Source organism: Archocentrus centrarchus, chromosome 16, assembly GCF_007364275.1.
Source record: "Archocentrus centrarchus isolate MPI-CPG fArcCen1 chromosome 16, fArcCen1, whole genome shotgun sequence".
Classification (NCBI taxonomy): domain Eukaryota; kingdom Metazoa; phylum Chordata; class Actinopteri; order Cichliformes; family Cichlidae; genus Archocentrus; species Archocentrus centrarchus.
This window is the reverse complement of record NC_044361.1, coordinates 226,244-254,176: the sequence shown is the minus strand read 5'-3', so window position 1 is coordinate 254,176 and position 27,933 is coordinate 226,244. Positions and strand designations below refer to the sequence as shown.

Sequence of the window (27,933 nt, the reverse complement as noted above, 5' to 3'; positions counted from 1 at the left end):
GACACTTAATTAAAATCTGTATACAGTTGGCTTCCTTGCGGTTTAGAGGCATATAAACCGAAAAGCAATTTTATGCCTTCTGAGGATAGAGCCGAGGGGGAGTAGATATAAAGAAAACAACAGAGGTCCAAGTATCGAACCCTGTGGCACCCCACACGACAAAGGAGCAGGGGATGATCTAAAATCGCCTAGGTTAACATAAAAAGACCTATCAGCCAAATATGACTGTGGTGTTCCAGACACAGAAGCATTGAACCCATAGAGTAAAGAGGGTTTTGAGTTAATGTTGTAGTGACGGTGCTCCTGTGTGGTGGAGGTTGGTTGTATTGTTAAGTTGTAGTTGGAAGAAAATAACCAGTCGCCACGGGAGGGCGTTTTGGGTAGAGAACCGCCTGTAGAACAAAAAACAATAAATCATGGTTGCTGTGTGAAACTTCCAGTTGTCTGCTTGAAAAGTGTTTATGGGATCCAATATCATACACAACAGACTTTTGGCGACGAGGATGGGATTTTCAAGTTGGAAGACACAGAGTCCGCGGACGGAGCGACTCCATCGAGGCAACCCAGGACTGTAAAACGAAAAGCCGAGCTTTGGTGAGTGAAAGGACTGCCGAACCGGAGCTAAGAAAATGGCGTTTGGAAAGCCAGAAGACTTTCACTTCGAGGAAAGTGAGGAAAGTTTTGACAACTACCGTGCAAGTCTCGAGCAGTATTTTGCAGCAAACGGCTTGGACACTAAAGAGGCGAAAACTAAGTCAGTGTTTCTCACAGTGGTAGGGAAACGAGCACATAGCTTGTTGATGGATTTATGTGCACCAAATAAACCGTCGGAAAAAACCTACGAGGAGTTGGTGAATTTGCTTCAGCGGCACTACGTACCGAAGACCAATTTCATTGCAGAAAGGTGCAAGTTTCACGGGAGAAACCAAAAAGACAACGAGACGATCAGTGAGTATGTGGCCAGCTTAAGAAAGTTAGCGGCTACATGTAAGTTTGGGACCTTCTTAGATGAAGCACTGCGTGATAGATTTGTCTGTGGGGTCAAGAGCAGTGAGCTGAGAGATCGGCTGCTCAGCACCGCGCACACCAAAGACTTGACACTCCCGCTTGCTGTAGAAATGGCGCTCTCTTTTGAGGTAACCAAGGACAGTGCACAGCAATTTGCACAGAAAGCTTTCAAGGCTCACGTAGTGGACAAGAAAGCTAAGGCAAGGTACCGTGAAGCTACGGAGAAATGTGCAGCTGTCGGGAAGCCCTGTTATCGTTGCGGTGGAAAGAGTCACAGCCCGAATGACTGCAGGTTTAAGGCAAGCGAGTGTCATGAGTGTAAAAAGAAAGGACACATAGCCAAAGCCTGTCGCTCACGCAAGGAAGGAGGCTATTCCACGACGACCAAGGGAGCCATGCATCTGGATATGGAGAAAAGGCGTCCCAGCGTTTTCACGCACCGGTCCTGCCTTGGTGTCAGTGATCTTAAGCCGCCCCAGAGTGCAGATCGAGGCAGCGCTCACAAGTTTCAGGGAGATCGAGATGGCATGCAACTCCTGTCACACCACAACAGAGAAGACAGAGTGGCCAGCGATGTTTTGGTGCAGGATAAAATGGAGGCTGCACCGAACTCTGACAATGATCCAGTTGTGACATTAGACAGTCCAGATTTTGGTCTGTTTGAAATTAACACAGGTAATGGTGATGTTGTAAAACCTTATTACGTGTATGTCAGTATAAATGGTTCAAGAGTGAAAATGGAACTAGACACTGGTGCAGCAGTGTCAGTGATATCCGAAAAGCTGTACAAGCGCAGATTTAAGTCAGTTAAACTTAGTGCAGCAAATTGTGTACTTAAAACGTACAGCCAAGAATCATTGCAACTGATGGGTAAATTTATGGCAAAAGTAAAATGTCAAGAGACCACTAAAAAACTAGAACTGCTAGTTGTAAAAGGAAGCGGCCCCACTTTGATGGGTAGAGACTGGATTAGCCAGTTGCAGCTGGACTGGTCACAAGTGAATAGAGTGGCTCCAGAAACAGTGGAAGACGTATGCACCAAGTATGCATCAGTGTTCAAACCTGAGCTTGGCAAGTTGAATGGTATTAAAGCCAAGTTGTATGTAGCACCCGAAGCAGTACCAAAGTTCCATAAGCCCAGAAATGTGCCTTATGCACTGAGAGAAGCTGTGGAAAGGGAACTGACTAAATTGGAGGCGGAAGGGGTTATTTCACCTACTAATTACAGTGAGTGGGCCGCTCCAATAGTGTGTATACCTAAAAAGGATGACAGTGCAAGATTATGTGGAGACTACAAGGTCACCATAAATCCCTGGTTAAAAGTGGATCAGTATCCACTCCCAAGAACTCAAGATCTGTTTGCAAAATTAGCAGGAGGTCAGAAATTCACCAGCAAGTCGAGTTGGAGGAAAGCTCTAGGCATTACCTGACAATAAACACTCACAAGGGGTTGTATCGATACAACAGGTTGCCCTATGGTGTTGCAAGTGCCCCTGCAATTTTCCAGAAAATAATGGATCAGGTGCTTCAGGGCATGGATGGAGTTATCTGCTATCTTGATGATATTTTGATAACTGGTAAAGATGCAGAAAGCCACCTGGCTAACTTAAAGGAAGTTCTTAAGAGGCTAGAAGGCTACAATCTCAGAGTAAAGCAAGAAAAATGTGAGTTCATGCAAGACAGTGTATCCTACTTAGGACATGTCATTGATGCCACAGGTATTCATCCTATGAAGGAAAAGACAACTGCCATTCAGAAGGCCCCAGTCCCAAGAAATGTAACTGAACTTAGGTCGTTCTTGGCTCTGTTAAACTATTATGGGAAGTTTATTCCAAACTTATCCACCCTGATCCAGCCGATGTCAGCATTGCTGCACAAAGATGCAGACTGGATTTGGTCAGAAAACTGTCAAAATGCATTTGAGAATGCAAAGAAGGCACTGCAATCTGACAAAGTTTTGGTGCATTTTGACTCAGAGTTGCCAATTATCTTAGCATGTGATGCATCTCCTTATGGAGTTGGTGCTGTAATCAGTCACCAAATGAAAGATGGAAGTGAAAGACCGATTGCATTTGCATCAAGAATGTTAACCAAGACTGAACAGAACTACTCTCAGATTGAAAAAGAAGCACTTGGGTTGGTGTTTGGTGTTATGAAGTTCCATGACTACCTTTTTGGAAGGAAGTTCACTTTGGTGACAGACCACAAACCATTACTGAAAATTTTAGGACCAAAAACAGGTGTACCTACACTAGCTGCTGCTAGGTTGCAAAGGTGGGCTCTAATCCTGGCTGCATACAAGTACGAGATTCAGTACAAGAGATCTGAACAGCATAGTAATGCAGATGCCTTATCAAGGCTACCAATGAAACTGAATGTAGATGTGGTGTCAAACCCCATTTACAAAGTATCTTACCTTGAAGAGTTACCTCTCACTGAAAGGGAGATAGCGAAAGAAACAGACAGAGATTCTGTATTGAAAGTGGTGAAACAGTTGGTGTTGACTGGCTGGCCTAAACATGTACAGGGTGATTTGCTGAAGCCTTATTTTCAGAGAAGATTTGAGCTTACAGTTGGGGATGATTGTCTGCTGTGGGGGCTACGTGTCGTAGTTCCTGAAAGATTCAGAAACCAGTTGCTCGCTGAACTGCATGAACACCACTGGGGAATAGTTAAGATGAAATCCCTTGCCAGAAGTTTGTTTTGGTGGCCAGCAGTAGATAAGTGCATTGAAAGGGAAGTCAGTGAGTGTGCCATTTGCCAAAAGCAACGTAGTGTGCCTTGTACTGCACCAGTACATTCATGGAAATGGGCTTCCAGTCCGTGGGAAAGGATACATCTTGATTTTGCAGAGGACCGCAAGCAGATGTTCCTGGTACTGATCGATGCCTATGCTAGATGGCCAGAGGTTATTCCTATGCATACTACTACATCTGCTAAAACCATTGAAACATTGAGAACGTTGTTTGCAGCTTACGGGTTACCAAAAGAAGTTGTAACAGATAACGGGCCTCAGTTTGTGTCGCAAGAGTTTGAGTCATTTCTAAAAAAAAATGGAGTGCAGCACATTAAATCGCCTGCATACCACCCTGCCAGTAATGGATTAGCTGAGCGATTAGTCCAAAATCTTAAGAAGTCACTGGCAAAGAATCGAGCTGTTGGTGGCATGACACTGGAGCACTGTGTTGCAAATTTTCTCTTAGGGTACAGAAACATGCCCCACACAACAACAGGAAAAACTCCAGCGGAGTTGTTTCTGAAAAGACAAGTTCGAACGCGACTGTCACTAATAAGACCTCAGTTTTCCCAGAGAATGCAAAACAAAACAGACCCACTTTTGCCCCGTGTCAGGGTCTTCGCTGTAGGTCAACCTGTCTTGGTAAAGAATTACAGGGGAGGGGAGAAGTGGTTGAATGGAGTTGTACAAGAAATTCTGGGTCCTGTAACTTACAGTGTTGAACTGAATGGGAAATGTGTAAAAAAGCATGTAAATCAGATGTTGGGGGTAAATGGAAACGCAGCTCAGCTGACCAAAACAGACTCTTGTGGTGGAACTTTTTGGGATTGTGATGATCTCGATACAAACGAAGATGTGGATCAACAAAGGGAAGAAAGCACTGTGGGAACACAGCCAACTGAGTTGCCATCACCTACATTCGAAGGGAACACTCGCCCAGTGAGAAACCGGCGGCCTCCTGAAAGACTGAACTTGGAATTGAGATTGTAAATGTGAGAAAAGAAAGGAAGAGGAAAAATAAGTTTTTTTTCCTGTTTGTGTTAAAAAAAACAAAAGAAAAGACAAAAAAAAAAATCAATAACTGAAAATGTTCAATGGATGGAGAAGTATTGATTTTACAGGGGAAGAGCTGTGGTGTTCCAGACAGAAGCATTGAACCCATAGAGTAAAGAGGGTTTTGAGTTAATGTTGTAGTGACGGTGCTCCTGTGTGGTGGAGGTTGGTTGTATTGTTAAGTTGTAGTTGGAAGAAAATAACCAGTCGCCACGGGAGGGCGTTTTGGGTAGAGAACCGCCTGTAGAACAAAAAACAATAAATCATGGTTGCTGTGTGAAACTTCCAGTTGTCTGCTTGAAAAGTGTTTATGGGATCCAATATCATACACAACAATGACCTAAGCCACTCTAAGACAGTGCCTTGGAAACCCACATACTGCTCTAAACGAGAAATTAAAATACTATGATCCACAGTGTCAAAGGCGGCTGTCAAATCTAAGAGAAGTAAAACCACGTAGTCTCCTGCATCTGTAGCTAAAAGGATATCATTAAAACCCCTCAGCAACGCAGATTCAGTACTATGAAGAGGTTTAAAGCCAGACTGAAAGATCTCAAGGATATTGTCGTCATCTAGGAAGGCTTTCAATTGGCTAAAAACAACTTTCGCTAGGATTTTAGACAGAAAAGGAAGCTTAGAAATGGGCCTATAATTGGATAAAACAAAGGGATCAAGACCAGGTTTTTTGATCAATGGTTGAATTGTTGCACATTTAAAAACTTTAGGAACCACGCCAGTAGACAGGCTACTATTAATGAGAGCCAGGACAAGTGGGCCTAGGACAGAAATAACCTCCTTAAAAAGTCGAGGTGGCATAGTGTCAGTTGGAGAGCCTGAGGGCTTCAGGTGACCAACAGTCTCACATAAGGAAGACAGAGTGACAGGCTCAAACTGGTACAAAGCAGTAGAGCGATGAACAGAGACTGAGGGGTCAAAGGCTGGGGATAATATATGAGCCCTAACACTGTTCACCTTATCCACAAAAAAATTGCAGAATTTCTCAGGTGTCTCAGGTGAAGGCTCAATGCCAGTATACTGACGGGTGTTTAAAACATTATCAATAATATTAAATAATACACGAGGCTTGTGACAGTTATGCAGAATGATGCTAGACAAGTGCTCCCGTTTGGCATCTTTCACCACTAGCTGGTAGTGATGCCAACAGTCCTTTAATATTTGGAACGACACTTGTAATCTGTCTTTTTTCCACTTTCGTTCGGCTTTTCGGCATTCATGACAAGCAGCACGAGTCGTATCATTTAACCAGGGTTCTAATTTAATCTTAGTTTTCCTGGTTTTTAGTGGGGCCACTTCATCTAAAACGGACTGGCAAACAGAATAAAACCAAGAAGTGAGCATCTCTGTATCAGAAGATACAGACTCAGGAATGCCGCAGTTCTGATCAAGAACAGCAGAAAAGCGAGTAGCAGTGAGCTGGTTTACAATGCGACAGCGCCGTGCAGAAGCACGAGGTTTAACAAAGTTACAGGGCAGAACAATGTCAAATAGCACAGGCTTATGATCTGAAAATACAGCATCACAAATCACTAAGTTGGAAATAGACAACCCATATAGAATAGAATAGAATAGAATGCCTTTATTGTCATTATATAGGATGTACAATGAGATTGGAGATATGATAAAACGAGGTCAAGTGTATGACCACGTTCCTGTGTGGGCCCAGACACCCACTGCCTAAAATTAAAAGAATCAATCAAATTTAAAAAGTCCACAACCATTGGTTTGTCAGGACAGCACACATGTATGTTAAAATCTCCAACAATAAGGACTTGATCATATTTGGTCATAATATCTGCCAACAGTTCAGAAAAGTCATTTAAAAAGTCCTTATTGTATCTGGGTGGCCTGTAAATAACAGCACACAACACAGGGTGAGAGCGACCCAGCTCAAAGAGACTCAGTTCAAAGCCGGAGGAAGAAAGCGATGGAGACAGCGACTTACATTTATACACGTTTCGGAAAAGAGTCGCTATCCCTCCTCCATGGCCTGATGTCCGAGGACAGTTTAAATAATCACACCCAGACGGTAATAGTTCTGAGAAAACACTGAAGTAAGTCACCAACACTCACCCAGGTCTACGTCACACAAAGGAAATCCAATCCATTTGAAGTAAAGAAATCCTTGAGGATAAAAGTTTTATTTGAAAGGGATCTACCATTTACCAAGCCAATCCTAACAGGAACCGGCGGGGCTGGGTCGCTAGTGCTGCAAACATCCCGACGGAGCCCAGAGATTCCTCAAATCCACTCCCTGCTGCTTGGAGCGACACAAGGAAAAATGGTGAGGCCGCGACCGCTGCAACAGATCCTCTGAGCCAGCTACAGGCACCAACCAGGTGTAGACAGGTTCTCGAGAGCACCAGAACAAACTTCTTACAGTCGCTTCACCATACTGCGATAAGCAGGCCTTCAACTTTACCAGCCTCCCGCTCCGTCTCCCACGGGAACGGTGGCGCTTTCTTCGGGAAGGGGCCAGAGCGCAGAGAAGGTAATCGGGAACCTCCGACAGAACCGGAGGCAAAGTTTCTTTGTAACCATACGTAAATTTTGTCTCTGCCAGGGGTCGAAGATCCAGAAGAGTTTGGCGATGGTAGACTAGTAGAGCGCTGATATAAACATTTTGAAAAACAAGCGTCGATAATAACACCAAGGCAAGCAGACAAGGTAGTGACAGACGGCAAGCCATACACACCGGCGCCATCTTGACTACACAATACAAAAGGAAAAGGAAAAACTATATATATATATATATATATATATATATATATATATATATATATATATATATATATATATATTTCTGCATTTATTTTTAATTATGTCAGTTTTGGTCCTCCATACTCCACTCCCCCGTGCAGCGCCCCAATGCATTGCATATAGTGCATGCCCACTTTTTGCGCCACTGACCAAAGTACAATATTCATTCACCACATGCAATACTCACCCATGTTCATTTTTATATGTATATACTTATCTATTTATTTAATATTTTTATACTGTATACATTTTTATACATTCTATCCATCCATTCTATTTTATTTCCTGTTATTTTTAGAAATGTTATTTTTCATTTCTAAGAAAGTGTGACTTTCTACTGCATAACACTGAACAGGAGTGACCTTCCAATCACACTGTACATCCCGTATAATGAGAAATAAATGCATTTTATTCTATTCTATTCTTGTGAGAAAATAGCTCGAAATTTTGAGATACTGACTCAAAATTTTAACTAAGCTCTTTCAATCATAAATGAACACCGTGGAAACAAGTGTCCACGGGGTTTTACATCAAGGTGCATAAATGATTCCACCTTTGTATTTGTCCGGTTCAAACGAACACAACAAAAGCTTTTATTGTGAAGTATTCGGCCCGGAACTGATATTGATGTTGGCGGAACAGAAGCTAAGCTAACAGGCTAGCGGAACGAACAACTGAAGATGAGAGAGAGGAGCGAATGGCTGCCAGCTTCACTCTCACGGTGAGTCCTTCTCTTCCGTCCGTGTGACCCGGACCGTCTCCTGGGTGATGGTTCCGTCTGTGTTTACTCCTCTTAGAGCTGACGTTTGCGCCAAACAAAAAGCAGGAACCACCACTGCGCCTGCTCAGTGTGTGAGCTAAGCTAATGTTAGCTGCAAAGCAGATGCTGTTATGGATGTAAAAGTTAGCTCTGCTCTCACCCGAATAACAGCACGGGTTGACCCGGGCCACAAGCCAAACCACGGTCGGCACCAGAGCACGAAGTGGACGGGCAGTTCTGACGGGGGCGCTTGGCTCACGTCCCTGTTCCATAAAAACTAAACTAAAGGAGAGGGTGCATTCATGCTGCGCTTCCACGCAAACTGGCGATAAACTAAAATCCGCATTTTAAAGGGCGCTACAGACTCACTTCTGTATGATCACCTGTACAGGATACAGGTGACCCGCAGGCGCAGCCACACACAGCAGACCGCTCACAGAGCAGCGCAGCCTCAGCTGAACAAGTGCCAAAATATGAATTGGATTAGAAAAGCAGAGACATTTTCTCCAAGTGCAGAAGTGAATCAATGAACTCACCACGCACACTAGGGCAGTGAGTGCAACACGTTTCCATTTGAAGTGCATTTGTCGAGTGAGGTCATGCTTTAAAACTACCCTGTGTGGACCAAAGTTCTGAGCCACCTTCACATCACAGCTGCAAGAGCTGCTCGCTGTGAAGGTCCCAGTGCAGTTTCTGTGCTGATGCTACAGCTCTGCAGTCATGAACAGGGCGTTGGAGACTTTAACTGTCTGTGCTCCTCCGCACTCGTCTGACCTGCACAGGCTCGCTGTAGACAAACTAGCCCCCTTGGTTACGTGGTTGCTGCAGAAGCACTAAACTGTAAACTGAATAATGAGCTTGAACTGCATTAGTGATGTGGAGATCAGAAGGTTCTGAAATATGCAGACCAACAACCACACCACATTCAGAGTCACTGAAATCACCTTCTTTTCCTGCGCTTGTCGGAGACGGTCGCACTATCTCTCTCTCCCTGCCCTCCCCATCTCTCCGCTTGCTGCTTGCTGTGAGAGCGTCTCTTACACACTGTCCGAATAAGATTGAGCGCAAACTGGGCCTTCACCATCATTGATCGAATTTTTTCCACTATGAGATCGGGGAAAGGGGAGCCTGCGTGTCCGAGTGGAGCAGACCCGGTTGGATACGTCATCGATTCTTGGAGCTCGTGGAGACCTGTGTGCTTCTCGGCCCTTGAAGTTGAAGACGTGGAAGACGCCTACATATTCGGCCTTTTGGTAGCGGTATCTTTTCTGTTTGGGCTCGGAGGATACCTGATTTACCGGGAAATCAAGAAAATCTGGGCGGCAGTTCGACATCTGCAGAGGCTGCCGACCCAGGTGGACGGCCTGTCCAGAGCCGTACAGACTCAGACTCAAAGCCTGGTGGACCTGAGCCGTAAAGTTAACATGCTCGCAGGCGAGAGGGGTTAGATCTGGAGATAAGGTTCGGTTCTGCACAGTGAGGACGGTAACTAATGAATTTGGAATATTGGATTTACTGAATGGTTCCCCAGTGAGACTGAAGGCTGTTGGGAAAAAACAAGCAGCCTGTTCCAAAACAACATCTGCATTATCAGGAATTCGGCTCCCCTGCCGGCCTTGGGCTGGCAATCATATCTCTCCAGGACTATGTGTGTTGGTCGCTCTTCCCCCCCCACTCCGCTTTGTGATTTGTGAAGCTGGATCTGGTGTACCACGGCCGCTGATGAAATTCCACCACTATCAGCGAACTGTTTTGGCTAGGAGCTGGCATCTGGCTCCACAATGCCCCCACCTTCTCGTCTCTGTCTGCATCCCCTCATGACCTGACCTCACCCACCACAGTGCTATCCTGGCTTTAAATGTGCAAATATGCTTTGCTAAGGTGTTTTTTTTGGACCCTGGTATGGTGCTCATTTTGAGCACTGTACCAGATGACTTTTTTTTAACCTAACTACCCCATGATGTGTGTTGTTTTCTTTTTCGGGGAACTGTAAAGGTAGCGCTGCAAGTCGGCTGCATAACCTCAGGACACCTGTCCCCCCGTGTTGTGTTTGTTGTATTCTTGGATGGGTGCTCTGTTAATTGCAATTTCCAATGTGTGAACCGGTTCACCCACATGGCAATAAAAACTTCATTCATTCATTCACCTTTCTTCTCCATTCTGATACTCAGTTTGAATTTCAGCAGGTTGTCTTGACCATGTCAGTTAAAGGTGGCGTCATTGCATTAATCGTCATATATGCCATCTTATTGATCGTCTCATTTTTCTCTCTGTGTGTCTCAGAGGACAGCGAAGCGGCGTCTCACTGAGGAAGATGTTTGTCCTCTGCAGGTCAAATCTTTGAGGACAGATGAAGAGACAGACAGGCAGCCACAAACAGGAATTCCCACCAACACACACAAAGTGGACACCACACCTGTCACAGGTAATGTCCTCATATCTGATGGTGTTTCACATGAAGGTTGAATTTGCCTGGAGACGGGTGTAAATCGAATCAATCAAATCAAAGTTTATTTGTCACATGCACAGTCATACAAGGTACAACCAGCAGTGAAATGCTTTGACGACTACCCTTACACTATAACACAAAATGAAGACATAAATACAACGATTTAAAGAATATAATCAAAGTGTACACTGAGGTAAAATGAAAGTGGAATGATTAACAAAATATAGTCAAAATATATAAAAGTAACAATGTATACACTAGAATATACATACTATACACTTACCACTATACATGCTATACACTAGAACAGGGGTATTCAACTACATTTTTCTATGGGCCAAATTGTCATGAGGCTATTTGCCAGTGGGCCACATATTTCTCGGGACACTTACTCTTGTGCATACTTATCGGTCCAGTTGTCGTTAAATTTTCTATTTTCGCTGTCCACCTTACGTCTCTTCTCTTTTGAATGCGACATGTTTTCATCAGAAACTGCTGTCTGGCCTCCTGCCAACCCCTCAGCAAGGAAAGTAGCTATTGGATGTCCTGAAAGTCGCTATATGACATCATCACCTAATTTGCATAATTGGTTATTTGCATGTAGTTGCAATCGAGGCTGTAGAAGAGAGGGATAACATCTTTGGAGAGACAAAAAGTGAAGAAAAAATATGTTTAGAACTACTAGGGCTGGGGAATATGGACCAAAACAATATCTCGATATTTTTTACCTGAATGGTGATATCTGAAATATATCTTGATATTTTTTTCTTCCTAAAAGGTCTAAACAAAAAGGCACTTCTGAGTCAAAGCTACATGTCCCAAATGTCACACAGACACTTTTATTAACATTCAGCTGTAGATGTACAGGAGAAATTGTTAAAAAATAAACCACTGGCATATTTAAATAATGCTCCCCAAATAAATTAATGCTTTTTTTTCTACATAACAAGAGACTCACAGCTGTGCTATTAAAATGTAAACATAAAAGATACAGAGCGAAAATAGCAAAAGGCTGGCTGATTCTTTTAAAAGCCAGTCTGCAGTGAAGTAGACTTCACCAAAGTGCTTCCTCCTGTGTAAGATAACAAACATGTAAACAGACTGAATGAACAAACTTCCATCCTTCAGTCAGCAGGATTTGAAAATCCATAGACATATATGCTGATGTATCACAGCAACGCTCCCACCCGCTCAATGTGGCCTCGTATCCGCCGGCTGCATCACGAGGACACGATCAGACTCACTTCCGCTATTAAGGTCACGTGACTTACGGTACATACCAACAGTTCGGTACTCTTGGGGGTCCAGGCGATGCCAAAGCGTCTAAACGGACGCAGTACAAAGGCTGTATGTACACAAACCATAGCGATAGCGGAGGATTTCAGGTTAACAAAAAGCTCTCCAAAAGTTGCTGACATCACCGAGAAAACTCGCTAAATTTGTCAGTTCCTTAGTTGCTTTTAGGAAAAAACTCGCTAGGGGGGTCTGAAAAGCTGCTAGTTCTAGTGAAAAAGTCACCAAGTTGGCAACACTGATAAAATGCCATTCTTCTTCATCTTTTTCTTCTTGATTTTAATGGCGGTTGGTAATCTATGGTGCGTTACCGCCACCACCTGTAAGGAGTGTGAACTACATGCAGTGCTTGCAGTTTAGTCACAGCTTCTTTTAAAGTTTTTATTTAATAGAAGTAAATGGGCAGTGGGCCAGTCCAGAATGACTGATGGGCTGGTTCTGGCCCTTGGGCCGCCAGTTGAATACCCCTGCACTAGAATGTAACAAATATTTACACTAAAATATAATATGCATACAGGGTATGTTGTGGGAGGAGGTGTAGGGTGCACAGTACAGTAAATACACAGATGTGAACACTCAGGTTGGCTGATTGGCTGGTTTAGTTTGTGTGCAGGTCACACGGGTCAGACTCTGACCTGTGTGACCTGCACAGGTGAGGATTAGAGGTAGTTGAACCTAATCCTGCTGGTTTCCTCCCACCATGCTGTAATGGTGTCCTCAGTAATACAACCTGCTGTATAAAGATCAGTTAAAGGAGGCAGATCCAGTGTTGGTTCATACCTGAACTGTTTTCTGCTCAGGTGATGCAATGATGGGAGAGGATACAGTCACCATGGAGACTAGTGATGATGAACTTGGACGACTGGACATTGACCTGGACAGGAAGTCCAAACGGCTGAACCTGACGTCCAGTAACGTGCGCGCCATCCTGCATGTGAGTAGCACACTAACACACACACACCAACACAGACACACACACTAACACACTCAGACGTTCTCTCTATGTGTTTCAGGAGGTGATTACTGATGAACGTGTGGTCGCCATGATGAAAGCAGCGATCAGAGACACTCAGGACCTCCCTTTGTTTGTGAGTTTGTTCACCTGTCTGCACCTCTTTCATGTTTACCTGCAGCTTCCCGTGTCACCGTGTCCACACATCTGATTTTCAGTTAAACATATTTTAAAAGCATTACAATACAGTTTATTATAAAAACAAAACAAAACAGAAAAACAATAAAATAACAAAAAGGTTGATACATATATACTCAGTTCTGTTGAATTGGTTGAAGTCTTCCTTATTTCACTGAGTGGTTTACGTTTTGGGAGGAAGTGCATTACCGCATGAACCTCACCTGTCAAACCTGATCACATGTTCTGTTTTATTTTAGCTGCCATCGCTTTTTGTATCTTCCTTGTTTAATTGGCAGTTTCTGGCCACTGAGCCTGTAGTTCAGGGATCCTCACATCCAGGCCTCGAGGGCCGGTGTCCTGCAGGTTTTAGATGTGTCCCTGATCCAACACACCTGAATCAAATGGCTGAATTACCTCCTCAGTATGCAGTCAAGTTCTCCAGAGTCCTGCTAATGACTTCTATATTTGACTCAGGTGTGTTGAAGCAGAGACACATCTAAAAGTTGCTGGACACTGGCCCTCGAGGCCTGGACTTGAGGATCCCTGCTGTAGTTGGTTAGGATCTGCTTTCTATCTCAGCCAGTTCAAGGGGTAGTCTGCCGGTTCATAATCTCTGTTTAGGGTCAGATAACACTAACCTGCTTTGGCTTTGATTTTCCAGTGTTTCAGATAGGTTTCCTTACACTTTGTTATAATTGGGTTTACTCTGGCTCACTTTGTTGAAGAGGAGGCAGTTAGTCTCAGCACCAAATGACACAGGGTACTAAAAAATGTGAGGGCTCTCTTTTCAATGTTAATCGTCATTTGCTACATTTCCACCACCGAGGTGCCGGTGCTCGTGCCAGTACCGGTGTCAGTTTCAGGGAACCGGCGAAACTCTTAAGAACGGGCCCGCGTTCCCACCGCGTTTCTGTGAACTGCTCCTTTACGTATGAGCGTGGGCGGGTCCTCGTCTGGACACGGAAGTCAAAGCGCACAAACGTGGGAGAACACGCTCCCCTTTCTGTGCTGCAAATACGTTTTAGGGTCCAAAGCAAACTACTGCAGCATCTGTGTGCAGCACAGAGGGAAACACAGACAGCGATTAGAGCAAGATGACAGGTACGCACTTTGTGTCCTTTTATCTGTGATATGAACTGATACAAAGCAGCAAGTTCAGCCTTAGAGCCCAACCTAATTCACAGCTGTAAAAATTGCATCGCATTTCTCATGTAATACACACCATGCAGTGAAATAGTGGTAGAAAACTTTGTTGAGATGGCAGAGTCACGCCCTTCTGCTGCTTTCGTCACACGTTCTTGGTTTGAGTCCAGCTAGTTTGTGGGACCCGAGTTGAACCTGTTTTTCGGCCGGGCACGGTGGAAAAACTGCTGAACGGTTCAAATACTGGCACCGGCATCCCATCGGTGGAAAAGAGGCCATTGAGTATCTGCCTAATTGTGCTTGTCAGGCGTTTGTTGCATTTTTGTGTGTACATGTAAAATGTATCTGAAGAAATACAGTGGCTTGCAATAGTATTCATACCCCTTGAACTTTTCCATATTTTGTTACATTACAACCACAAACAAATATATTTCACTGGAATTTAATGTCAAAGACCAACACAAAGTGGTTACAATTGTGAAGTGGAAAGAAAATTATACATGATTCAAAACATTTTTTACAAATAAAAAACTGAAAATTCCACTGTGCAAAAGTATTGAGCCCCCCTGAGTCAATCCTTTGTGGAACCACCTTTTGCTGCAGTTACAGCTGCAGGTCTTTTAGGGTTTGTCTCCACCAGCTTTACACATCTAGTGACTGAAATTTTTGCCCATTCTTCTTTGCAAAACAGCTCAAGCTCAGTCAGATTAGATGGAGAGCGTTTGTGAACAGCAGATTGGGTTTAGGTCTGGACTTTGACTGGGCCGTTCTAACACATTAATATGTTTGGTTTGAAACCATTCCATTGTAGCCCTGGCTTTATGTTTAGGGTCGCTGTCCTGCTGGAAGGTGAACCTCCGCCCCAGTCTCAAGTCTCTTGCAGACTCCAACAGGTTTTCCTCCAAGATTGTCCTGTATTTGGCTCCATCCATCTTCCCATCAACTCTGACCAACTTCCCTGTTCCTGCTGAAGAGAAGCAGCCCCAGAGCATGATGCTGCCACCACCATATTTAACAGTGGGGATGGTGTGTTCAGAGTGATGTGCAGTGTTAATTCTCCACCACACATAGCGTTTTGCATTTTGGCCAAAAAGTTCAATTTTGGTCTCCTCTGACCAAAGCACCTTGTTCCACATGTTTGCTGTGTCTCCAACATGGCTTCTGGCAAACTGCAAACGGGACTTTTTATGGTTTTCTTTTAACAATGGCTTTATTCTTGCCGCTCTTCCATAAAGACCACATTTGTGCAGTGCACAACTAATAGTTGTCCTGTGGACAGATTCCCCCACCTGTGCTGTGGATCTCTGCATTTGGTCCAGAGTCACCGTGGGCCTCTTGGCTGCATCTCTGATCAGTGCTCTCCTTGTTCAGACTGTAAGTTTAGGTGGACGGCCTTGTCTTGGTAGGTTTACAGTTGTGCCGTACTCTTTCCATTTCCAGATAATGGATTGAACAGCGCTCCGTGAGATGTTCAAAGCTTGGGAAATCTTTTTATAGCGTAAGCCTGCTTTAAACTTCTCCACAACCTTCTTCCTGACCTGTCTGCTGTGTTCTTTGGACTTCATGATGCTGTTTACTCCCCAATATTCTCTTAACCTCTGAGGCCATCACGGAGCAGCTGTATTTGTACTGAGATTAGATTACACACAGGTGGACTCTTTTTAGTCATTAGCAGTCATCAGGCAACTTCTGAATGCAATTGTTGCACTCAGAGAAAAGGGGGCTCAATACTTTTGCACACCGCACTTTTCAGTTTTTTATTTGTAAAAAATGTTTTGAATCATGTATAATTTTCTTTCCACTTCACAATTGTATATCACTTTGTGTTGGTCTTTCACATTAAATACCAGTGAAATATATTTGTTTGTGGTTGTAATGTGACAAAATATGGAAATGTTCAAGGGGTATGAATACTTTTGCAAGCCACTGTACACTGTGTGTGTGTGTGTGTGTGTGTGTGTGTGTGTGTGTGTGTGTGTGTGTGTGTGTGTGTGTGTGTGTGTGTGTCTCTAACAACCTGTCTCTCTTTCTCTCTGTCTTTCTGCTTGTTTCACATCAGGAGCCAAAGATCTGGACTCGGTCCAGACTCAGGCAGACCCTCCAGGTGAGTTCAGCTTCCCACACCTCTCTGATGGATTACGCATAAAAACAGAGTCTAACCTGTCAGTCTCTTTCCAACTGTCTGGTTTCAGCCTGTAAACTGGGATCCGTCTGCAGTGAACAAGGTAAACTGACTCTGCAGGATGTCTAAAAACTCTTAAAATATTCACTCATAAAATCTCGTAAGAATGTATTTAAATTATACTAAAAACACATTAAATTAATTGAAGTCCTTAAATGTTTCTAGTTGCAGAGTTTTACTGTCTGCTTCTCTCCTGCAGCCTCCTCAGTTTATTGACATCGAACTTGAGGATGATGAAGACTCGTCTGATGAAGAGTATTGTCCTGATGAAGAAGAGGAGGCGGAAGATACAGCCGAGGAGGTGAGTCTTTGACCTTTGGCCTTCCTGCTGTCAATGGGAAAAACAAACCTGTGGAAACTGACTTCAGTGACCTGCAGTCACCTCCCGTCATCTGCATGATGTCACACACGGGAGTTATCAATAACATATTTATCCAAACTCTTCAAGTCAATGCTCCCCAGAAACGGGACGAACAGCAGTTGTAAATGGATGCTTTTCTGCTCTACTTGAGCACTCAAAGTGTTTTATACAACATGCCTCATTCACCCATTTATAAAAGCACTTTTTTCTACGCCTAAGTGTTTTCTAACATTCACACATATTCACACTCCAAACAACTTGAGGTTCAGTATCTTGCCCAAGGATACTTTAGCATGCAGACTGGAGCAGCCCATCTGTATTCTTCTCTACCTCCTGAGCTACAACTGTGCAGGTGTCAGTAAAGATTTATTAAAACTGTAGCATCACTTTCCCTGAAACAGAAACCATCAGCTGGTTTTAGTCTCACCTGTAACAGGTAACTCTGACACTCTGAGGTCTGAGGTCCTGGACTGTTGGGTTTTCTCCGTATTACTGTAGGGTCTTTACCTTACAGTACTTTAAAACAGTACACTACAGTACTTAGCGTACTTTTCGTTGTATACTTGTGTACAATGATAATAAAGTTGAATCTAATCTAATCTAATAAAGAACCTTGAGGCGACATTTGGTGCTATATAAATAGCATTGAATTGAATTGACTCCCGCTGTGATCTGAGGAGATTTTAAATAATTCCAGTTGAATTTCTTCATTAAGTGTAAACAGCAGCCTCACAGCTGGAATGACATCTAGAAGGCCTGGGTTCGATTCCACCTTGACCCGGGCCTTTCTGTGTGGAGTTTGCATGTTCTCACCAAGTCTGCGTGGGTTTCCTCCCACAGTCCAAAGACATGCACTTACTGGGGTTAGGTTATAATTGGTCACTCTAAATTGGCCATAGGTGTGAATGTGAGTGTGAATGGTTGTCTGTCTCTGTGTTAGCGACCTGTACAGGGTGGCTGTAGCTCAGTAGGTAGAGCAGGTCACCTACTGATCGGAAGGTCAGCGGTTCGAATCCTGGCTACTCCAGGCTGCATGCCAATGTATCCTTGGGCAAGATACTTAACCCTAAGTTGCTCTCCGACCGTTCTGTCGGAGTATGAATGCGTGTGAATGTTAGCTAATTAAAAAAAAAAAAAGCACTTAGCTTAATTAATGATGGAAGTGCTTGTATGAATGGGAGTGCATGGGTGAATGCAAAACAGGTTGTATAAGCGCTTTGAGTGCTCTGATTGAGTAGAAAAGCGCTATATAAGAACTAGTCCATTTACCATTTACCCTGCCTCTTGCCCTATGTCAGCTGATAGGCCCCATTAGAGTCTGAATCTTTCTGTAAATTAACCCTTTCAGCCCCTCTGTCTGTACCAGCAGCTGAATGCTCCTTTAACCCTTCATTCTTTGCAGACCTTCCTCAGTGATGCTGACAGCCTGGCTTCACCTCCCAGAATGCACCAGGGCTTCCAGAACAGATCACCAACACACCTGAGGACAGACGATTACCTACAGGTATGCTGACCTCTGACCACCATATGTACACCTACCTCTGACCCTTCCAGCTACCCTCACTTCTGGTTTATTGCTTAGAGATGTGGCCATCCGAGCGACCCAATGAGCTCCACCTGCACGCCTCATTTTCTCCCTGCTCCTGAATCCTCCTTCCTGGAGAGACTTAAAGCTGTGGATGAGGAGTTGGACTGCAGCCCATCATACACCTATGGCCAGGTAACATCTGTCACCAGGAAACAGCTGGTAACAGCATATAACAGGGTTTCCATGGGGTAGTAAAAGGTAACAAACAGAATTTGACTTGGTAGTAAATTTTTCATCACCCCTTCAATATATTTTGACTTTTCCATTGATGCAGACTTTTTAAGTTAGTTTAACTATAAAATCTGCATAGAAATATAACTACTCAGCAGGACCTGAACTGACGTTGATAGACTTGATTGGTCCCACTGTCCGATTTGCTGCGCGCATGTGTGTACTCATTCTGCGCCTCGTCATGGGAAAATGTAAGTTTTCATAACTTTGGCTCGATGACCCGGCATTCAAAGACTGGCTTAACCCTCTGGAGACGCACCGGTGCGTCAAAATGACATCGCCAATTTGAGATGACGTAGCATCGGGACGCTGCTGCCATGAATTGAAAGTGCAGACTTCAAACTATGTACCAGTTTTTAAATTACATTGATAGGCCAAGTAAAACCAGAGTTATGCCCAATAATTTACGCCATGCTTTTTCTTGTATATTGTCCTCACCTTCGATGTGCGTTTTGTGCAGAAATAAACGGCGAAAACGTGAGTTTCGCTAACAGGAAGTGCTTGCTAATAAAAACAAAATAATTCCCGACAACCCCTTTCCTATTGGTGGAAAAATGCACCAAATCAACCAATCAGAAAATTATGCGGTAACACGATGCATTTGGGTGCATTTGGGTGCTGAGGAGCAGATGAAAAAGTGGTAAAAGAAACATTGCTGTCAGGTTCTGCCTGTGATGGCCCCTCAGTCTGGTGGAGGACAGAAACTGTTTTTGGAGATGGCATAAATAATTTGTCTAGCATCTTAATGTGAGTCCTGATTGCTCTGCAAATAGTTGTACACAAAATTTTCATGTGAATAGTTGTATCTAACTTTATTTACTTTATTTTTACATAATTTTTGAAAATTTACAACTTATATTTGCATTTTAATTGTAAAAATAATTTGTTAAGCATGTTTGTGATTTTTACAGTAAAAAAAATCTAACTTTTTTGTACTCTGATTTTATGTTTTTATGTGAATATAAGTCCAATGTGTTAACACAGTATGTCAAAATGAAAGAATAACTATACAGTCACACACATGAGGTGGTGCTGAAAAAAATGATACCAAACAAGGCAAGGTAAACAGTTTCTAAGGTCAACTATGAAGCTAAAAACAAAAGTAGTCAAAAATGGCCAAATATACCCCGGACCCCAGAGGGTTAAGCCGGTCATGGGGAATGATCAAGAGGCATTTTGTGAAGTGTGCAGAAAAAAATATAAATTTGACCTGAAACGGTGTGACGGCGATCAAATCACACCGAGCATCCACCGTTCACCAGCAGCGGATTTGTGCGCGCTTTGAGCAGATCCCTATTTTGTTTTTTGGTGCTACACAAAGCGCTGCAACTGCAACCTCAAGGTCAGCTACGAGCACAAGTATCACTGTCACACCTCAGCAGCAAACCAGTATTCCAATATTCTGTTGGAAAATAAATAATCGGCTTGTGAAACTTGAATTTCATTGCATTTTGTTGACATTCTTAAAAAAACAAATTTCCTGAGTCTTCTTGAAATGTGTTTGGAATATTAATGTGTGTGAGGTCTTAGTCAAGATAAAGTCACAGTTACACCTTCAAGTCAGTGGGATAAAGTTTTGGTGAGAGATGGGCGATTATTGTACATGGCTTAGTGCTGTGAATCCACCGCCACCCCAAAAAAGGCTGCTGCTCGATTTTGTGCTGGTAGTAAAAATATTGTAGAGGTAGTAAAAATAGGTCGTAAAAGGTAGTAAATTGAACTCTAGGATTCCTGTATAAGAACATTTTTTAAACACTTCCTCTTACTGAAGTACTTGTGTGGGGCCATTCTGTGTGTGCTCAACCTTTTAGTAATGTGGGGTTTAAATACACACGTGCACCTGCACTGTTGATCACCAGGTTTGATCTCATGCCTGTCCATGTCTCAGTCTCTGGACAGGAAACCCAATAATGATGATGATGGTGGTTGTGATCAAGGCTCCTGCAGTTTGGCGTACCGCACACGCTCCAAACGTCCTCTTGTGGACGTCCCACTAGGTCAGCTGGAGGCGGCGCTACTGCCTCCTGACATCACGGCCGACATGTATGATGAGAGCAGTGCCCAGCGGGAGGAGGACCGCCATTGGACAAAGTGGCTGCAGGGCCTGATGGTCCCTGACTGTGAAGGTCAGAGGTCACGCTGACACTAGCTGCTCCCGGCTTCACATTTTAAGCATGCATTTTTTTTTTTTTTTTAAACCGATTTAAATCCGATTTTATTTATTTTATCGCACACTGATGTTAAGCTGGTTGAGCAGACTTTACTGATATGTTTGAAATGGAACAGCAGCTCAGAAAAGTGTTTGTTTTTGAGTTGAAAATTAAAGTCATCATTTCACAGTCTGATCATCCTTCTGTGAATCAAACAGGAGGAAATAAACACTTAAGTGGCTCCAAAGGATGTGTTTTTTTCCCCAGATGAGGCAGAAGATGATGACGACCCCGAGTACAACTTTCTGGAAGACCTGGATGAACCTGACCGGGAGGACTACAGGACAGACCGGGCTGTGCAGATCACCAGTAGGTGCCGTGCAGTGAAGAGGAGGCAGTGAGGAGGAGCTGTGAGATTGTCAGAATCCTCACTGTGAATTCTTCTTCTTGTTTTGCAGAGAAGGAAGTGAATGAGCTGCTGGAGGAACTCTTTGAAAATGTGAGTTCTTATTTTATTGGTCATCCCAAAAGACGATCACGCGACAATAACAACTGAAGTGTGCAGATGCACAATAAAGGCTTTCTGATTCTGATTCTTTTCCCAAACTCAACTCACTGATCAAATGTTGCCTTTTTACAGTAAATGAAATGACTTCACGTATTTGTTCTCCACTGTTGTGTACAGGCGCCACCTCTTAAGTTTCAGTCTTTGGGTGGAGTTTCAAGTTTCTTTTTGTTTTTTCTCTTCTCTGCAGTTCCAGGAGGAAGAGGAGGTGGTGGCCGAGGAGGAGGAGCACGAGGAGGAGGCCTCATCACAGCTTGGACCGAAGTTCAACGTGCCGCAGGCTTTACGGTATTGAGTGCCTTCTTTGCATGACTGGAGCTCACATTAGAAACACACAAACGCGTGTTAAAAAATGCAGTGAAAAACTTTATTAAAAAGTCTTACGAAATTCAAAATTTTTTATATTTTAAATAATTGATCTGCTCACTTTGATGCAGTAGCGCATTTCATTAAAGTTTTGCAGAAGCAGAAAGAGGGAAAAAGTTGTGTAAAGTTAACACGTCTGCAAGAAGGTTTGTAAAATGACAAGGAGTCAGTGTGGCTTATCACTTGGGCTTGATCATCACCCTTCATCATCTGATGAAGACTCAGAGGAATGTGAGCACACAGGGAGCAGCTGCAGAGCTGCTGGATGTCTGTGGTGTCCAGACCCTCAGAGCGGATTCTGTCCTGGAAATTACTGCATGGGCTCCAGCACACGTCTGAGAGCCATCAGCAGTGAACGCAGCTCATCACTGCATCCACACAGGAAGTTCAGACTCTACCACACAAAGAAAACACAGGAACAAGATCCAGAAACACCTCCACCGAGCTCATTTCAGATGGACTGAGAGGCAACTGTCCTGTGCTCTGACCAATCAGAAGCTGAGATTCTGTTTCATGGATGCTTTGTCCTCCAGGTTGAAGAGGACAGGAACCATCTGACTTGTTCGCAGCTCATTTAACACAGTAACTTCAGACTGCGTTCAGACTTTCACTTTGTGTTGTTCATGGATCACTGATACGTATCAATAACTCAGAATAATAAAGTGAAAAATTTTTTTCCTGTGACTCCAGCTGTGTCCAGCTGCTCCATCAGATGCTGTGAAGAACCTAATGTGATCCTGAGAGGATAACCAGGTGTGCAGCACTGTAGAGATTAACCTAATAACTTCTTTTTCACAACACGGATCCAATTCTGCCTTTTAATGGAAATGTCAGGAACTGGTTCTTGATCTGCATCAACCAAACAAAGTCTGGATCTGCTGCTAGCACAGCTACTACAGAGCACATTAAGACCTCATAAGCAACATAATGTCTGCTGTCCAGTGCAGCGAGGCGTGCTCAGACCTCTACACTGGCGAAACCAAACAGCCTCTTCATAAACACATGGCACAACATACTTTCACTCAGAACCACTGATTGTAATGACCCGTTCTTTACACATTGACGCATGTGATTATTCACATGATCAATAGTGGGTCAAAGAACACCTCCAGAGGACACCCCCGCTGGGGTTAAATACCTGGGACCAGTGTTAATTTCATTGATGAAATATTATCATAGTTTTCCTCGACAAAGCTTTTGTTCATGACAATAACGAGATGATAACTAAATAAAAACGACCTAAAATGATAACGAAATTAATTGACACTTTCATCAACTAATGAAAACGAGACGAAAATGCTTGGCTGGGACGAAATCCAATCAGAACGTATTTAATTTTGTGACAGGGCGGGACAAGTTAGGAAAACATCCAATCAAACGCACAGTTGCACAAATTTGCTCTAAACCCGGGAAGACCAAACTAGCCTGTGATTGGTTGTTCCTTCCGATAGAACTAAGTTATGTAAACAGTGTCAGCAGGGAGAAAGAGAAGAGCCGATGTATGGACACATTTGTCCTTTGACGTTGTGACAAACAAAACGATGTGTAAACCATGTGGGGCGACTATCTCGGGTAAAAACACGACAAATCTTAAACGACATCTGCAAACCAGTCACCCAGATCTCCATGCAAAGGTCAGCATTTTAATGTCATGCAGGGTAAAGTGTTTTTCCCACTTTGTGTTTAGAGAAAATCTCCACACCGCGGTGGATTAGCCTTTATAATCTTAGTCCTGAACACTGCCCTGTACCTTTCAGAGCGTCCTGCTGTAAAACGCTCGGATTATCTCAGTAAGGTGGTGTTAATGATCAGGTGTGTATAATGACTAATTCAAGGGAACTGAAGAAAAAGCGTTTACAGTTCACACCCTTTATATTTTAGTCGACTATATTCTTACCATAATTTCATCAACTAAAACTAAAACTATTCAGATACTAAATTATGACTAAAACTAAATCAGAATTTGCTGTCAAAATTAACACTGGTCTGAACACGTATCTGAACCCGGGGTGGCAATATAGCCTCAAAATTATGTCACAGTATTTCAAGGAAATGTACAATAATGATATGAAAAAAATACTGATAATAATGAATGATGTTTTATTGATGCTCACAAGCAGCAGCATTTACTTATTACAGCAAACAAAATAAAGGCAATTTCCCATCTTTTCCAGTGAGCTGCTGTCACCGATCACACTTATTCTTTGTTCACACCTCAGCTGTTGAAGGTCCTGCTTCTGAAAATGTGTTGTGGGTTAAAACTGATTCAGGCGTATGTGGTGAAAATCTTATTTTGGGTGCTGTTTATGTCCGTCATGAATCACAATGTTGATTTATTTGATAATATGGCCGATTAATTAATCTTAATTAATAATACCTATGAGGATTGTTCAGTATCGTTTATCATACTACTTGCCTATCTGATTTTGTTGATATGGAATAAGACGCTTCCTTTTTTCATGATTCACATGTTAAAAATGTTTTATTTGACTGTAGTAAGATGGATTTACTAGGTATACTAATTACAAGATATAATCAGGATACAAAGAACAGTAATAATGGATATAAACTTATTGGACTGTGTAAAGCTCTCAATCTAAACATAGTGAATGGCAGGATAGGATCTGATATAAATCTCTCTGATGTTCGTTGTCCAACTAAATTAAGTGCATGCCGACTGCTTCAGATGTTTCTTATTTATCATTGGAAAGTAATCATACTCCAAGAGTTCAACTGAAAACTACCTGGGATTCAAACCTAGCCAATCAGTTTAAGGCTGTGCTTGAAAATTCAACTGAAGTGATTAGTAAATTAAATAACAGAATATCAAATTTAGATTTTAAATTTGTTACACAGAATCATATAAATCTTTTAACTCAGGAATTGTGTTTTATCTTTACTGACACTGCAAAACAGTTGGGTATCAGTAAGGAAGTAAAGAGTAGGAATTCTAATAGATGTAATTGTAAAATTAATAAGGATTGGTTTGATGTTGACTGTAAATCGATTAGGGATAATTATATGAAGTTGAAAAACGGGCTTAGAAATATCACAGTAGAATCCAGATATGAACTGAAATATCTTTCAGTTCATATCTGGATTCTACTAATATGAACTGAAATATCTTTCTAAATCCTATAAAAAGGTTATGAAAGCCAAACATAAAGAGTATTTTAAGTAGCTTCATAAAGATCTGAGAAATATGAAGTCATCTAATCAAAAGCAGCATTGGGAAATTTTTGAATAATACAAATAGAAATACCCCAGAATCTGGCAACATTTCTGAGCTTTGATTAATGTGTTAAGCAGCAATCTTCTTTTGAGCATGTCATCGCTTCCAAGGTTCTAGACAGAAAAAAATTTCGGCCCGGCGCAGGGGGTTCTGAAGCAGGGTCCGCGCGATGCTGAAGCGTATGAAGGAATGCTGTACGAGCACTGTCTGTACACAAAACACGACGGAGGATTTCACCAGAAAAATTCGCCAAATTTGTCATTTTTGGGGGAAAAAAGTTGCTAAATCTAGCAACAAAGTCCCTAAGTTGGCATGCACATTGTGAACAGAACTGGCCGTCCCCCATGGTAGATTGTAGATTGCAAATTGCAGTGAAATAATACTATAGTGCAGCAACCTAGCAAGAGAAAACAAATCTGGTATCAGCAATGGGGCAGCGGGTGCGGGATGTGTGCCCACTTGCTAATTGCAGTGATAGAAGAGTTCCAATAGTGAACCAGTAAAATTCTCAGCCCGGCGCCAAACGACCTCAGCATGGCACAGCACCGGGTGATCAACTGCTGGCCAGAACCCTGACTTCTGATTTGGCAAACAAATTTATAAATCATGCGTTTAGTATTGATGAAATTAAGGTGTTAATTAAGAAACGGAAGAACAACAAGGCCTGTGGCGCTGATAATATTTATGAATTTTGGAAAAATTGTCTTGATGATAATCTCATTTGTAACTCATCTCTAATTTAGTTCTTCGGACATTCTTGTACCTGAAGATTGGTGTGTTGGTCTTATCAGGCCCTTTTTATAAGAACAAAGGTGACCTAAATAACCCTGACAACTATAGTAGAATTACATTGGTTAGCCGTATTGGTAAACTTTTTACTTCGGCTATAAACGCTGCACTCATGTGCTTTGTAGAAAGCTCTGGCATCTTGGGTGAAGAGCAAAGGTCAAATCCAGCTGCATCCTGATGTTCTCCACCACATGAAGCTGCTTCTGTTTTGGAGCTAGCTTGGGTAGATGCTCGCTGATTAGACTTGCAGGGTCTTTGCGACCTCTGTACACAACGAAGTGGCCGACCTCATGTCCGCATTTATATTTGTGTAGCTGGATTGTGTGTGTTAATTACCTTGTGGTCGTGCTGGTGTTTTATATGCAGTGCTTTTTTCTTTTGTTTTTTTTTGTTTTTTGGTCCTCGCTCTTTGTGCTCAGTTTTTTGGCTGCAAACATATTTGTCCTTGTTTTTGTTTTTTTCCACTCTCTTCATTCCCTCACATCCATTCCGACAGTTTCAGCAGTCTTCCTCCAGGAATTTGATGATACTTTATTGATCCCACAATGGGGAAATTACAGTTAACAGCATTTGCTGACATTTGTGAGTCCTTATTCACTGCCTGGCCAAAAAAAGAGTTGCCACCTGGATTTAACTAAGCAAATAGGTACGAGCCTCCTATTGGATAATTACTGCATGGGCGATTATCTTTCAGGCGACTTTTTTTTTTTTTTGGCCAGGCAGTGTATTGATGCTTTGATTATTATTCCCGATTGTTATTCTCTGACTTATAAAGCTGCCGGCAAAAAGTAGCCGGAAATGCACAAGGACTGAACAGGTTAATCAAAACATTGCAGGCGGCGTGGACCTGACCTGTAATCACGTTTCTCCAGAGGTGCATCAGGTGACATTGTAGGATCAGAGTAGCCGTTGTGCATTTCTCAGGTGTGTCACTGTGTCATTGATTTGACAACATGACCTTTTTATATTTTTTTGTGGGCAGTCATGTTTACCTACACGTTTATTGATGTACGTAAGCATGTATATAGATACAAATGTGGCACATGTCATTGCCTCCCATTGGGACAGTGCAGCAGAGAAGTGCTGTGGCTGTTTGGGTTGGGAGGAAGAGAACCATCCTCTGCTGCTGCTTCTTCGCACAGAACTCATGAAGAAGAGTCATGCTGAGAGGAAACAACCTTTCTGGGAGTAATTAACCCATTACTTAAAAAGCTCTTCTTACAGCTTCTGACAGTGGACTCATCTCTGTGCTTGTCCTTTTGGACCTCAGTGCAGCTTTTGATACTGTTGACCATAACATGCCATAGGTATTAAAGGTACTGCACTGCAGTGGTTTGTATCATTTATCTAATAGACTCCAATTTGTTCATGTAAATGGGGAGTTTTCTTCACACACTAAAGGTAATTATGGAGTTCCACAGGGTTCTGTGCTAGGACCAATTCTATTTACATTATACATGCTTCCCTTAGGCAGTATTATTAGAAAGCATTGCATCAATTTTCATTGCTATGCAGATGATGCCCAGCTTTATCTGGGTATCACGCTGCGCTAAGATCCCATATTGGCTTCTCTTCATTGGCTCCCTGTTAAATCCAGAATAGAATTTAAAATCCTTCTCCTCACCTACAAGGTCTTGAATAATCAGGCCCCATCTTATCTCAAAGACCTCATAGTACCATATCACCCCAACAGAGCACTTCGCTCTCAGACTGCTGGCTTACTTGTGGTTCCTCGGATACTTAAGAGTAGAATGGGAGGCAGAGCCTTCAGCTTTCAGGCCCCTCTTCTGTGGAACCAGCTCCCAGCTTGGATTCAGGAGACAGACACCCTCTCTATTTTTAAGATTAGGCTTAAAACTTTCCTTTATGATCAAGCTTATAGTTAGGGCTGGATCAGGTGACCCTGAACCCTCCCTTAGTTATGCTGCTATAGGCCTAGGCTGCTGGGGCGTTCCCACCATGCACTGAGCCTTTCTTTTCATTCACCTTTTTTTTTTGGCCACAGCAACTTTTATCCACAGTGGAGGAAGACAGGAAATGGAGGAAAGATACGGGGGAAGACACACGGGCTAGCTGGTGACAGGTTGGAACTCGGTTCTGCTGGAGGTTTCTTCCT

The 27,933-nt window shown here is 42.9% G+C and overlaps 1 protein-coding gene across 1 annotated transcript in view; it reads left to right on the top strand.

The window, feature by feature from the left end:
* The first annotated feature begins 8,182 nt into the window (after window positions 1–8,182).
* gon4lb (gon-4 like b) overlaps window positions 8,183–27,933 on the top strand; it is a 38,490-nt gene continuing 18,739 nt past the window's right edge. The window contains exons 1-13 of the mRNA XM_030750225.1: window positions 8,183–8,297; window positions 10,620–10,761; window positions 12,879–13,012; window positions 13,092–13,166; window positions 16,413–16,457; window positions 16,546–16,578; window positions 16,735–16,836; window positions 18,299–18,400; window positions 18,479–18,616; window positions 20,604–20,841; window positions 21,133–21,234; window positions 21,324–21,364; window positions 21,621–21,718. Of these exons, the coding sequence (XP_030606085.1) occupies window positions 8,274–8,297; window positions 10,620–10,761; window positions 12,879–13,012; window positions 13,092–13,166; window positions 16,413–16,457; window positions 16,546–16,578; window positions 16,735–16,836; window positions 18,299–18,400; window positions 18,479–18,616; window positions 20,604–20,841; window positions 21,133–21,234; window positions 21,324–21,364; window positions 21,621–21,718 (1,274 nt within the window). The 5' untranslated portion in view covers window positions 8,183–8,273. The remainder of the gene's footprint in view (window positions 8,298–10,619; window positions 10,762–12,878; window positions 13,013–13,091; window positions 13,167–16,412; window positions 16,458–16,545; window positions 16,579–16,734; window positions 16,837–18,298; window positions 18,401–18,478; window positions 18,617–20,603; window positions 20,842–21,132; window positions 21,235–21,323; window positions 21,365–21,620; window positions 21,719–27,933) is intronic.